The 14,137-nt window shown below is 44.3% G+C and overlaps 1 protein-coding gene across 1 annotated transcript in view; it reads right to left on the bottom strand.

Annotated features, from left to right (window-relative positions):
- Nucleotides 1-14,137, bottom strand: part of tmem38a (transmembrane protein 38A) — a 56,277-nt gene that overhangs the window by 2,032 nt on the left and 40,108 nt on the right. Inside the window, exons 2-5 of the mRNA XM_080213027.1 lie at nt 11,941-12,097; nt 2,787-2,971; nt 2,378-2,465; nt 1,664-1,781 (exon numbers count right to left, since the gene is read on the bottom strand). Coding sequence (XP_080069153.1) covers nt 1,664-1,781; nt 2,378-2,465; nt 2,787-2,971; nt 11,941-12,097 — 548 coding nt within the window. The remainder of the gene's footprint in view (nt 1-1,663; nt 1,782-2,377; nt 2,466-2,786; nt 2,972-11,940; nt 12,098-14,137) is intronic.

Below are 14,137 nucleotides of genomic sequence, written 5' to 3'. Positions count from 1 at the left end.
GAACTTTTATTTCTCCCTTTGCTTCACATTATTGCTGGGCATATATCCACATGTAATAAAGTTAAAAAGTCATAAGCAAGCTGAATGACTGCCCTTGACTTCAAGAAAACAATCCGATTGAGCGTGGACTAAGGAACAGCAATAAAATTGAATTCAATGGAAAACACTCTCCACTTGCTATAGCCATACCCAGCGTAAAGGAGGATGGTTGTTGTTGTTGCAGTTCTTCGACAATACTGCTCACATTCCTCAGGACAGCATACTAAGCCCAACTACCTTCAGCTGCTTCATTAATCACTTTCCCTCCATCATAAGGCCTGAAAGGGGGATATTCACTGACAGCACAGTGGCACAGTGGTTAGCATTGCTGCCTCTCAGCTCCAGAGACCCGGGTTCAATTCTAGCCTCAGGTCACTGTCTATGCATAGTTTGCATGTTCTCCCCGTTCTGCGTGGGTTTCCTTCGGCTGCTCCGGTTTCTTCCCACAATCCAAGGATGTGTGGATTAGTTTGATTGGCCATTCTAAATTGACCCAAGCATCAGGGGGATTAGCAAGGTAAATGAGGGTTACAGGAATAGGGCCTGGGTGGGACTGTAATCGGTACAGATTTGATGGGCCGACTGGCCTCCTTCTGTACTGTTGGGATTCTATTCTAACTGCACAATGCTCCGTCCAATTTGTAACTCCTCAGATAATGGAGCAATATCTGTACAACGTTCAGGCTTTGGCATATAAGTGGCCACTAACATACATTCTACACAAGTGCCAAGAAATGACCATTTCCAACAAAAGAGAATCTAACCAGCTCCTGTTGATATTCAAAGGCATAACCATTGATGAGTTCACCAACATCAACATCTTGGGGATTACCATTGACCAGAAACTTAAATAGACAAACAACATAAATACTGTGGCAACAACAGCTGGGAACTGTGTAGTGAGTAACTCACCTCCTAACTCCCAAAGCCTGTCCACCATCTACAACATACAAGTCAGGAGTGTGATGGAGTGGTCTCCATTTGTCTGGATGGGTGCAGCTCTAACAATATTTAAGAAACTTGACACCATCCAGGATGAGGCAGCCCACTTGTTTGGCACACAGTCCACCACTTTTCAACATCCACTGCACACTAACAAACAATGGCAGCAGTGTGTACTGTCTACAACTCAGCAATACTTCTTTGACAGCATTTCCAAAGCTGCAACTTCTACCACCTAGCAGGCCTGGGATATCAGGTTATTGGGAGCGCCGCTACCTGCAATTTCTCCTCCAAGTCACAAACAATTCTGACTTGGAAATATATCACCATTTCTTTGGATGAGTACAACTTTGGATGAATCTGCACCACATGTAAAGAAGCCAGCTCATCAGCAACTTGTTAAGGGCAATTAGGAATAGGTAATAAATGTTGCCCTTGACATTGACTCTCACACCCCATGAACAAATAAATATCCTTATAGACAACGTTTAAAAACACCAGCACAAAGATTAGAAGCTTTGAATAACAATCAACATTGACTTTTAATATTTCAACCATTCCTGCAACTTTAGGAAGGAAGCGCCACTAGCGCTCCACTTACCAAGGCAATGATTCAAGACAAGGCCTGGCATGTATTCCTGAAACATATTTTAAGTTTAGTGAATTAAAAGAATGCATTTACCTTTGTTACAACCATGAAGATGGTGAACAGGAAGACGATGTTGTGTTTTGATATGGGAAGCCAACGAGCCTGCTGTAGGGTGAAGATAACCGCTCCAACCAAACTAGCTTTTGTTGGGCTGTGAGAAGATAATAAAATTATACAGTTAGCTTCGCTATCTCTGCAATATTTTTAGTTTTGTTTCACTGAATATTTAGTGAGATGTTTAGCGCTTTCTGTTTCCTGGATCCAAATCATTCTAATAGCTGATAAGCACAATAGATTGCTTGCTTTCGGGTTTCACCAGAACTGATCAGCAAAGCTGTTCATAACTCTTCTGTCCCCTTGTGGAGAGAACCTGGTCTCTGTTCAATGTCCTTTTCATCACCAAACCCTCTCCCACCCGTTCCCACCCCCATTCTTTCCACATCAGCATGGCTGAGACCTGAAGAACAAAATTGAACCTGCACACGTCACTGTAATCAAATATTACAATATTAATTCCTCCATCTCAGAAATGACTGAAGGAGGCGGGTGGGAGGATGTGGGCAGCTGCAAAGGAAAGTAGAGTAATTTTGATTTGCAGCACAAATCAGGTTTGTGTGAATTAGCCCATTTTTATACTCGATTTGATTTTATTTTCCAAAATTAGGCTGCTTGCAGAAAGCAGTTCCCTTTTGCTTTCTGTGCTACTGCCCAGAATTTCATCCCCTGTACGCTGTCGTTTTCACTTACAAGGACATGTTGAGAAACTCATTTGTTTCTGGCTTCCAGACTCCACGTATTAGCTGCTCAAAGTTGGAGATCAGTGCAACTCCAGCACCTGCAGGGAACAAAATAAGTGTCACTAATGGGCCAAGTGGATTTGGCTTTTTTCCCACCTTGACTGAATAACTGGTTTTCTCTCCATACAGATTGTGATTTCCATATCACTCTGTACGCTTTTGCAAACCTATAACAAGACACATTTCAACTGCAAAGAAATAAATTTTGCTTGAGAAGGCAGCTGGAAGGCAGTTTGTGACTCTGGTGAGATGTCCTAATGTTCAAACAAATAGGTAGGGACTGGTTAACACAAAATGAATATTTAGCACTGTAATATTAATGTAACATCTCTAAAATAAAGTGATAAAAGGTGACTTACCTTTGGCCCATCCGACCAAAGCCATGATGATCCATCCATGGTGGTAGGCATGGTGTGCATGGACAACACCCATACTAATTTTGCGGACCCGCACCACCTCCTTCATGGCAGTAAGGACCAACTTCACAGGCATGAAGGCCACACATTTGTAGAAAAGGTTCAGTGGGCAATAAAAGATGAGGTACCTAAGTTGAAATCATGGGTTCAGTTTCTGTCAGCAATGAATGTTCACATACTTTCAATATTAGTAGCTAAATCTTACTGAATAGGTGCAACATAAAACCAAGATTAATTAATCAAATATATATATTTAATGTGATTTACTTTCCTCAGGTCCAGGAACAGCAGGCACAGATTGAAGCTGTGAAATGTCTCTGCTGGGTTCTGAAATTCATTAAGCTGATGAGATGATCTGAAATGGAGGAAGCTTAAATTATAGGGAACAAAATCTAAAAGGTAAGGGAACTAACAGTCGGACAGCTCCAATTGCCTGCTTATAAAGCAACACGAGTAAAATCTCAGAGGAGGTCCACTGCTTATGTCCTCTGATCCAGCTATAGTTCCAGCAGGAAGAGAAGAATCTAAAAAAGTGAACCCAAAAAGTTTCAGCTGCAGCTTAGTAATAGCACTCTTGCCTCTGGATCAGAAGGTTGTGAGTGCATCCATGCCTTTGTTATCTCCAAACTTTATAGTTGCAGTGCACTCCTACCTGCCTCCTATCCTCTGCCCCCTGTAAACTTCAAGTATTCCAAAACTCTGCTGCTTGTTTCCTAACTAGCACCAAATCCAATTCACCCATCCACCCTGCACTCAGAGACCTGCGTTAGCTCCTGGTTAAACAGCACCTCCATTCTAAAATTCTCACCCTTATTTTCAAATTCCCCTCTCTATCTCTGAAATCTCCTTAGCCACACGGTCATCCAAGATATCTGTGGCCCTCTGATTCTGGATTGTAACAGCCAAAACCCTAAGCTCCAGGATGCCCTCCCTAAACAACTCTACATCCCTACTTTTCTTTCCTACGTTAAGACACTTCTTAGAAGCTACCAAGAATTTGATCACCTGTCTAATATCTCCATTTGTGGCTCAGCTTAGTAACATTGTTACGAAGTGTCTTGGGACATTTTGTTAAGTTAAAGGTTTCAAGTTCCATTCCAGAGACTTAGGGCAGTATCTTCTTGAGGCACTAGAAGTATCACCTGCTGGCTGGAGAGTTGTTAAGAGATCCTTGCTGCCTCCTTTCAGGAAGACCTGCTGAGCCATAAGCCAATCAGGCAGTGGTGAAGTTATCGGCAGATCTTCCCCCATAATCAAGACTCTGGGGGAGGAAGTTCAACTATTAAGAGCTGCCAATCAGTCAGAGACCAGTGGCTCCTGTGCTTAAGCAGTCCCAGTGGAGAGATCATGGCTGCTGCTGAAAGGACTACGGCAGAGTCTCGGATTGCAGAGCGACCGATGCAATCCACATGGAAATATCCTTCCTTCCCAACGTGCAGTCCCTCAATCAGGCACTGAATGCCTTTGATCAAGAAACAACCACCGCCCTCCCCACCACCCTCGCATCCCACCTCGTGGAGGTGACAAGCAGCCTATACAATCTTACCTGTCATGCACATCACGAGCGAGGGGGTCCTTAAGTGGTCATTAATTGGCCACTTAAGGACCTCAACTGGTGGCTAGGGAATGAGTGCAAAGTTAATCATGCTTTAATTCTGGTATAGGTAGCAAGGCACCAGGGTTCTGGTAGGCCACCATCCTTCCTATATGAATGTCCTTCCCACTTCCAGGTTCACCACCAGTGATAGACAGCACAAGATTCCAGCCTTGCATACAAAATCTAGGGACTGGCATTCCTGCTACAGTACCGCAAGGGGTGGGTATTTTACAGATGAGAGATTAAACTGAGGCTCTATCTACCTTCTCAAGTGAATGTACAAGATTTCATTGCACTAGTTTGAAGAAGAGCAGTGTTATCTCCAAAGTCCTCACCAATTTCATCACTCAATTAACATTTCCAAAAAACATATCTGGGCACTATCTCATTGCTATTTGTGAGATCTTGCTGTGTGTAAATTGGCTGCCGCTTTTGCTACTTTATAACAGTGACTACACTTCTGTGGCCATAAAATGTTTTGGAATATGAGGTTGTGGAAAACACTCTGAGTATATTTCATATAAGCATTTACACACCAACAACATACAACACAATGTGCTGGAGCACATCCCTTTAGCTTTTGAAATTGTTTTGAACGTAGCCCAGCAGGAACATTTTCTTCCTTTCTTTAATCACTCTGATCAGTTAAGTCTCACTTCTTTTCAGTGACAGAAATGAAGTCAATTACCTTTTGAGTGTTGCTGAAAAAAAACACTATGTAGAAGCTTTTTGCCTGGCACTCATCAGGACAAATCATAAGAATATCAATGTCAGGGAAAACAACTTGTTCATACTGTGTAACAGAGTGCTAATTGGTTGGCAAATGGACTCTGATTGGTGGAGACATTACCATGGAAATGCACCTTTTGGATACCTGCTGGAATTCTCCAACCTTGTCCATGGCTGGGATTCACTGGTCCCGCGGCAGTGAATGGAGTTTTGGATGAGTGCCAAATTTTTCCTTCTTGCTGGCAGTGGTGGTAGAACATAGAACATAGAACACTACAGCACAAACAGGCCCTTCGGCCCACGAGTTGTGCCGATCACATCAACACCTACCAACCTACAGACCTATCTATAACCCTCAATCTCATTAAACCCCATATACTCATCCAGAAGTCTTTTAAAAGACCCCAGCGAGTTCGCCTCCACCACCACTGACGGCAGCCGATTCCATTCACTCACCACCCTCTGAGTGAAAAACTTACCCCTAACATCACTTCTGAACCTCCCTCCCCGCACCTTAAATCTGTGTCCTCTCGTAGCAACCATTTCAACCTGGGGAAATAGCCTCTGAGAGTCCACCCTATCTATTCCTCTCAACATTTTGTAAACTTCTATCAGGTCGCCTCTCAACCTTCGTCTCTCCAGGGAAAAGAGTCCCAGCTCCCTCAACCTAGCTTCATAAGGCATGCCTCCCAGTCCAGGCAACATCCTTGTAAATCTCCTCTGTACCCTCTCAATAGCTTCTACATCTTTCCTATAGTGAGGCGACCAGAACTGCGCACAATACTCTAAATGAGGCCTGACAAGGGTCTTATAAAGTTGCAGCATTACCTCCCGACTCCTAAACTCAATCCCTCGATTAATGAAGGCCAGTACACCATACGCCTTCTTGACCACCTCCTCCACCTGCGAGGCCGATTTAAGAGTCCTGTGGACCCGGACCCCAAGATCCTTCTGCTCTTCAACACTACTCAGACTTCTGCCCTTGATAGTGTACTCGTTCATCCCGTTGGTTCTGTCAAAATGGACGACTACACATTTATCTGCGTTGAAGTCCATCTGCCACTTCTCCGCCCAGTCCTGCATCCTATCTATGTCCTGCTGCAACTTTTGCCATCCTTCCAGACCATCCACAACATGACCAACCTTCGTGTCATCAGCGAACTTACTTACCCATCCCTCCACTTCCTCATCCAGGTCATTTATGAAAATGACAAACAACAAGGGTCCCAGAACAGATCCTTGAGGCACTCCGCTGGTGACTGACCTCCATTCAGAAAAAGCCCCATCCACAACCACTCTCTGCCTTCTGCAGGCAAGCCAGTTCTGGATCCACAAGGCCAAAGGCCCTTGGATCCCATGGCCTCTCACCTTCTCAAGAAGTCTTGCATGGGGGACCTTATCAAACGCCTTGCTGAAGTCCATGTATACTACGTCCACGGCACTTCCTTCGTCAATGTGTTCAGTCACATTATCGAAGAACTCAACTAGGCTTGTAAGGCACGACCTGCCCTTGACAAATCCATGCTGACTATTCCTGATCATGTCAAACCTCTCCAAAAGAGCAAAAGAGATGGCAAAAGAGATCAGAGAATCCCAGCCACATATATACAAATACTCTGACAGGTCCTGCAGTTAAATGAAACAGGCTTTTTTCATATGTGTCCTAAAGTACACAATGTCCTTGTTGTCCTAAGTTAACATGACAGATATTAATTTGTAAACTGGTGTAACTGTATGTGTAATAATATTATAATGAATATATAATAATTAATATGTATATATATAGCCTATCCCTGTTCTGAATTTGTATCTATGTAAACAGTTATATTTATGCTCCATATCCTTTGGTAACTGATTAATTAGGGTGGCACAGCGGTTAGCACTGCTGCTTCACAGCGCCAGGGACCTGGGTTCAATTCCCAGCTTGGGTCATTGTCTGTGCGAAGTCTGCACATTCTCCCCATGTATGCGTGGGTTTCCCCTGGGGGCTCCAGTTTCCTCCCACAGTCCAAAGATGTGTACATTAGGTGGATTGGCCATGCTAAATTCTCCTTCAGTGTACCTGAAGATGCGTCAAAGTGTGGTGACTAGGGGATTTTCACAATAACTTCATTGCAGTGTGAATGTAAGCTGACTTGTGACTGATAAATAAACTTTAACTTTAATTAGGAGCTGGAATGCACTGAGAGTGTAGTGAAGGCAAATTGAATTCATTAAATTTTAAGAGAAGGAATTGCAGGGCTTTGGGAAATTAGCTGATTTGTGGAGCACAGGTGTGGACACAATGGACCAAATAGGCTCCTAATGTGCTTTATGATACCATGAAATTCAACTTAAACACTTAATAACAACCAGCATTGTATCCTTCTTGTATCTTTTGTTGGGTTTTGTTGGGCCTGGAGGCTACAGTTGAGGAGGAATCAACTGGGGATAACCGAAGGGAGCAGGTCTCTGGGGATGAGCCTAGTGTGAAAGCTCAGGTGGTTAGGGGATGTAAAAGATTGGGCCTTGTGATTGGGGACTCTACAGTTAAGGGGACGGATAGGAGAGTCGGAAGTAATGGTAGGGACTCGGGGCTGGTGTGTTGCCTACCAGGGGCTGGGGTCCGGGATGTATCGGAAAGGGTATTCAGGACTCTTAGGGGAGAGGGAGATCAACCCCAAGTTATAGTTCATGTGGGGACGCATGACATAGGGAGGTTAAGGGAAGGGGATATTAAGCAGAGATTTATGGAGTTGGGGTGGAAACTAAAGGCCAAGTCTGATAGAGTGGTTATCTCCGGACTCTTGCCTGTGCCACGGGATAGTTTAGAGAGGAATAGAGAGAGGGAAAGTTTGAACTCGTGGCTGAGGGGATGGTGCAGGAGGGAGGGGTTCAGGTACTTGAGCAATTGGGGCTCGTTCTGGGGAAGGTGGGACCTCTATAAGAGTGATGGTCTACACCTGAATCAGAGGGGAACCAATATCCTGGGGGGTAAATTTGCTAAGGCTATGCAGGGAGGTTTAAACTGATTCGGAGGGGGGGTGGGATCCTGAGTAGAGGGGGTGAAAGTGAGGGGGACATAGATGGGGACTGCAATGCACGGCATCGTGGGGCTGGGGCGGAGCAGGGTTTGAAATGCGTATACTTTAATGCGAGGAGTATTCGCAATAAAGTGGATGAACTTGCAGCGTGGATCAGTACCTGGGACTTTGATGTTGTGGCCATTTCAGAGACGTGGATAGAGCAGGGTCAGGAATGGTTGTTGCAGGTCCTGGAGTTCAAATGCTTTAGTTGGAGTAGAGAAGGAGGTAGAAGGCGGGGAGGGGTAGCATTATTGGTCAAGGACTGTATCACAGTGTCAGAGAGGAAGTTTGATGAGGACTTGTCTGTTGAGGTAGTATGGGCGGAGATTAGAAATAGGAGAGGAGAGGTCACCCTGTTGGGAGTCTTTTATAGACCTCCTAAAAGTTCGAGAGAGGTTGAGGAAAGGATTGCGGAGACGATCCTGGTTAGGAGTGAAAGTAATAGGGTAATTGTTATGGGGGACTTTAACTTTACTAATATTGATTGGAATTGCTATAGCTCTAGCTCGTTAGAGGGGTCAGTTTTTGTACAAAGCGTGCAGGAGGGTTTTTTGAGTCAGTATGTAGATAAGCCAACTAGAGGTGAGGCTATATTGGATTTGGTGCTGGGAAATGAGCCAGACCAGGTGCTAGACTTGGAAGTTGGGGTGCATTTTGGTGATAGTGACCACAATTCGGTTACGTTCACCTTAGTGATGGAAAGGGATAGGCATGAACCTCAGGCCAGTAGTTTTAGCTGGGGGAAGGGTAATTATGAGGCCATTAGGAGAGAATTAGGAAGCATAGGTTGGACTAGGAGATTACAGGGACTGGGAACGTCCGAAATGTGGAGTTTTTTCAAGGAGCAGCTACTGCGAGTCTGCGATAGGTATGTCCCTGTCAGGCAAGGAGGAATTGGTAGGGCTAGGGAACCGTGGTGCACTAAAAAAGTTGATTCGTTGGTTAAAAAGAAAAAGGAGGCTTATGTTCCGATGAGACTTGAGGGCTCGGGTAGTGCACTAGAAAACTTTAGATTGGCTAGGAGAGAGTTGAAGGGTGAGTTAAGAAGGGCTAAAAGACGACATGAGAAGACTTTGGCTGATAGGATTAAGGAGAATCCTAAGGCGTTCTATAGGTATGTCAAGAACAGAAGGCTGGTTAGGGCAAGATTAGGGCCAGTTATAGACAGCAGAGGGAAGTTATGTGTGGAACCGGAAGAGATTGGAGAGGCATTGAACCAATATTTCTCTTTGGTGTTCACGCAGGGGGACAAGAATATAGCTGAGGAGGACACTGGGTTGCAGGGGAGTAGAATAGACAGTATTACAGTTGATAAGGAGGATGTGCTGGATATTCTTGAGGGATTGAAGATAGATAAGTCCCCTGGTCCGGATGGGATTTACCCTAGGATTCTCTGGGAGGCAAGAGAAGTGATTGCAGAGCCTCTGGCTCTGATCTTCAGGTCGTCGTTGGCCTCTGGTATAGTACCGGAAGATTGGAGGTTAGCGAATGTTGTCCCATTGTTTAAGAAGGGGAACAGAGACTTCCCCGGGAATTATAGACCGGTGAGTCTCACTTCTGTTGTGGGCAAGGTTCTAGAAAAAATTATTAGGGATAGGATTTATAGTTATTTGGAGAGTAATGAATTGATTGGAGATAGTCAGCATGGTTTTGTAGCGGGTAGGTCGTGCCTTACTAACCTTATTGAGTTTTTTGAAAAAGTGACCAAAGAGGTGGATGGGGGTAAGGCAGTTGACGTGGTATATATGGATTTTAGTAAGGCGTTTGATAAGGTTCACCATGGTAGGCTTCTGCAGAAAATGCAGATGTATGGGATTGAGGGTAATCTAGGAAATTGGATCAGGAATTGGCTAGCAGATAGGAGACAGAGGGTGGTGGTTGATGGTAAATATTCGTCATGGAGTTCGGTTACGAGTGGTGTGCCTCAGGGATCTGTTTTGGGGCCACTGCTGTTTGTAATTTTTATTAATGATCTGGATGAGGGTATAGTTGGGTGGATTAGTAAATTTGCTGATGACACCAAAGTCGGAGGTGTGGTAGATTGTGAGGAAGGGTGTCATAGTTTGCAGGAAGACTTGGACAGGTTGCAGAGCTGGGCCGAGAAGTGGCAGATGGAGTTTAATGCGGAGAAGTGTGAGGTAATTCACTTTGGTAGGAATAACAGATGTGTTGAGTATAGGGCTAACGGGAGGACTTTGAATAGTGTGGATGAACAGAGGGATCTAGGTGTATGTGTACATAGATCCCTGAAAGTTGGGAATCAAGTAGATAGGGTGGTTAAGAAGGCATACGGTGTCTTGGCGTTTATTGGTAGGGGGATTGAATTTAGGAGTCGCAGCGTCATGTTGCAACTGTACACAACTCTGGTGCGGCCGCACTTGGAGTACTGTGTGCAGTTCTGGTCCCCACATTACAGGAAGGATGTGGAGGCTTTGGAGAGGGTGCAGAGGAGGTTTACCAGGATGTTGCCTGGTATGGAGGGGAGGTGCTATGAGGAGAGACTGAGGGATTTGGGGTTGTTTTCACTGGAAAGAAGGCGGCTAAGAGGGGATCTTATTGAAAACATGTAAGATGATTAGAGGTTTAGATAGGGTGGATAGTGATAGCCTTTTTCCTCGGAAGGAGAAAGCTAGCACGAGGGGGCATGGCTTTAAATTAAGGGGGGGTAGTTATAGGACGGATGTCAGGGGTAGGTTCTTTACCCAGAGGGTGGTGAGGGATTGGAATGCCCTGCCTGCTGCGGTTGTAAATGCGCCTAGTTTGGGGGCATTTAAGAGATTCATGGATAGGTTTATGGACGAAAAGGGATTGGTTTAGGTTAGTGGGTCATTGTTTTTTAACTGGTCGGCGCAACATCGTGGGCCGAAGGGCCTGTTCTGCGCTGTAATGTTCTATGTTCTATTACTGCTCCACAGCATTCTCATTACAAAACCTAGAGTTGTTAACCTATTTCAATATCCTCCTCTCTGTCTATATTTGCCTCTGAATTTTTCCTTCCCATTTGTCCAGCCAATGGTAGCCATGTCTTCAGATGCCTAAGCCCCAAACTTTGGAATAGTCTCCCTCACATCTCCACTTCTCAACCTTGTTTCCGTCCTTTAAGATATTTCTTAAAGCTTTTGGTAATAAGACCTAATATCTTATTCAAAATTGTTATTGTATTTCAATTTTTTAATGAAAATAATATCAAAAGATTCCCATAGGTGATTGGATTTCAAAATTATAGACAATGATGCAGTTATCCAGTTGTGGGTCTTACACACCTCAAACCAATTTTGCAAGTTCACTATTCCTCTGCCATTTTATAGTTACTAAAAGTGGCCTTGGTCCTCCCCAGTCTATTTAGTTAGTCTACATACATTCAAATCCTATCGTAATTTTATAAACCCTGATCAAATTGTCCCTAAGTGTATGCTTCTCTAGACACCTAACCTTTTGAACTTAAATTGGACAACTAAGATGCTTCAAATTGGAAATGAATCATGTAGCTTTTCTCTATACTTACCCTCAATATTACTTGATAGGGCACTGTATTTTAACTGGAATCTAATTAAGGTCTTGTACAAAATCATATAATTTGTTTAATGATGAATTATACTGTAAGTGCACTTGTGTACCTTTTCATGGTCTCATCTGACCACACCCATAGCAAAAAGTGAATTTAACCAGGTGAATTTTACGAATAACAAATTTGACGTCCACTCACCAAACTGCAGTTGCCAGCAAGATGTGAGAAGTGTTGTTAAAGTAATGGAGAGGCGATTCTCCAAGCAGTACATCAGCCATTATATAACTGGCAAAGCAATAAAGCATTGCGCACATCCATGAGGCAATTGGATTACGACGGGACACATCCACTGATCCTGGAAAAATGAACAAACCAGTCAGTCATTTGTACTAGTTGTTATCTTTCTACAACTGCTTTGGTCTCTACCACACCTGCAGCCAAAGTAACTGAAAAACTGTTCCCTCTTCAGATACCACCCTGAAATTGTTGGTGTAAAAGTTAGAAGGAAATTCTTGCATTTAGAACACAGAACATAGAACATTACAGCGCAGAACAGGCCCTTCGGCCCACGATGTTGCGCTGACCAGTTAAAAAACAATGACCCTCTAACCTAAACCAAACCCTTACCATCCATAAACCTATCCACGGATCTCTTAAACGCCCCCAAACTAGGCACATCTACAACTGCAGCAGGCAGGGCATTCCAATCCCTCACCACCCTCTGGGTAAAGAACCTACCCCTGACATCCATCCTATAACTACCACCCCTTAATTTAAACCTATGCCCCCTCGTGCTAGCTTTCTCCATCCGAGGAAAAAGGCTATCACTGTCCACCCTATCTAAACCTCTAATCATCTTATATGTTTCAATAAGGTCCCCTCGTAGCCGCCTTCTTTCTAACGAAAACAACCTCAAATCCCTCAGTCTCTCCTCATAGGACCTCCCCTCCATACCAGGCAACATCCTGGTAAACCTCCTCTGCACCCTCTCCAAAGCCTCCACATCCTTCCTATAATGTGGGGACCAGAACTGCACACAATACTCCAGAGTTTTGTACAGTTGCAACATGACGCTGCGGCTCCTAAATTCAATCCCCCTACCAATAAACGCCAAGACACTGTATGCCTTCCTAACAACCTTATCTACTTGATTCCCAACTTTCAGGGATCTATGTACACATACACCTAGATCCCTCTGTTCATCCACACTATTCAGAGTCCTACCGTTAGCCTTATACTCTACACATCCGTTATTCCTGCCAAAGTGAATTACCTCACACTTTTCCGCATTAAACTCCATCTTCCACCTCTCGGCCCAGCTCTGCAACTTATCCAAGCCTCCCTGTAGACTAAGACACCCTTCCTCACTATCTACCACACCTCCGACTTTGATGTCATCAGCAAATTTACTAATCCACCCAACTATACCCTCATCCAGATCATTTATAAAAATTACAAACAGCAGTGGCCCCAAAACAGATCCCTGAGGCACACCACTCGTAACTGAACTCCATGTCGAATACTTACCATCAACCACCACCCTCTGTCTCCTATCCGCCAGCCAATTCCTAATCCAATTTCCTAAATCACCCTCAATCCCATACATCTGCAATTTCTGCAGAAGCCTTCCATGGTGAATCTTATCAAACGCCTTACTAAAGTCCATATATACCACGTCAACTGCCTTACCCCCATCCACCTCTTTGGTCACTTTCTCAAAAAACTCAATAAGGTTAGTAAGGCACGACCTACCCTCCACAAAACCATACTGACTATCTCTAATCAATTCATTACTCTCCAAATAACCATAAATCCTATCCCTAATAATTTTTTCTAAAACCTTGCCCACAACAGAAGTAAGACTCACCGGTCTATAATTCCCGGGGAAGTCTCTGTTCCCCTTCTTAAACAATGGGACAACATTCGCTAACCTCCAATCTTCTGGCACTATACCGGTGACCAACGACGACCTGAAGATCAGAGCCAGAGGCTCTGCAATCGCCTCCCTTGCCTCCCAGAGAATCCTAGGGTAAATCCCGTCCGGCCCAGGGGACTTATCTATTTTCAAACCCTCAAGAATAACTAGCACATCCTCCTTATCAACTGCAATACTGTCCGGTTTACAACCCTGTAACCCAGTGTTCTCCACAGCTACATTTATGTCCCCCTGTGCTAAATATTTTTAAGACGCGGGTTGATGGGTTTTTGATAGGAGAGGGGATTAAGGGTTATGGGGAGAGGGCGGGAAAGTGGAACTGAGCAGCGACAGATCAGCCATGATCTTATTGAATGGCGGGGCAGGCTCGAAGGGCTGGATGGCCTACTCCTGCTCCTATTTCTTATGTTCTTATGTAACACCGACGAGAAATATTGGTTCAATGCCTCTCCAATCGCT

Source organism: Carcharhinus amblyrhynchos, chromosome 26 (assembly GCF_965287045.1).
Source record: "Carcharhinus amblyrhynchos chromosome 26, sCarAmb.v2.hapA, whole genome shotgun sequence".
In the NCBI taxonomy this organism is placed as follows: Eukaryota; Metazoa; Chordata; class Chondrichthyes; order Carcharhiniformes; family Carcharhinidae; genus Carcharhinus; species Carcharhinus amblyrhynchos.
This window is presented reverse-complemented; position numbering and strand designations above follow the sequence as displayed.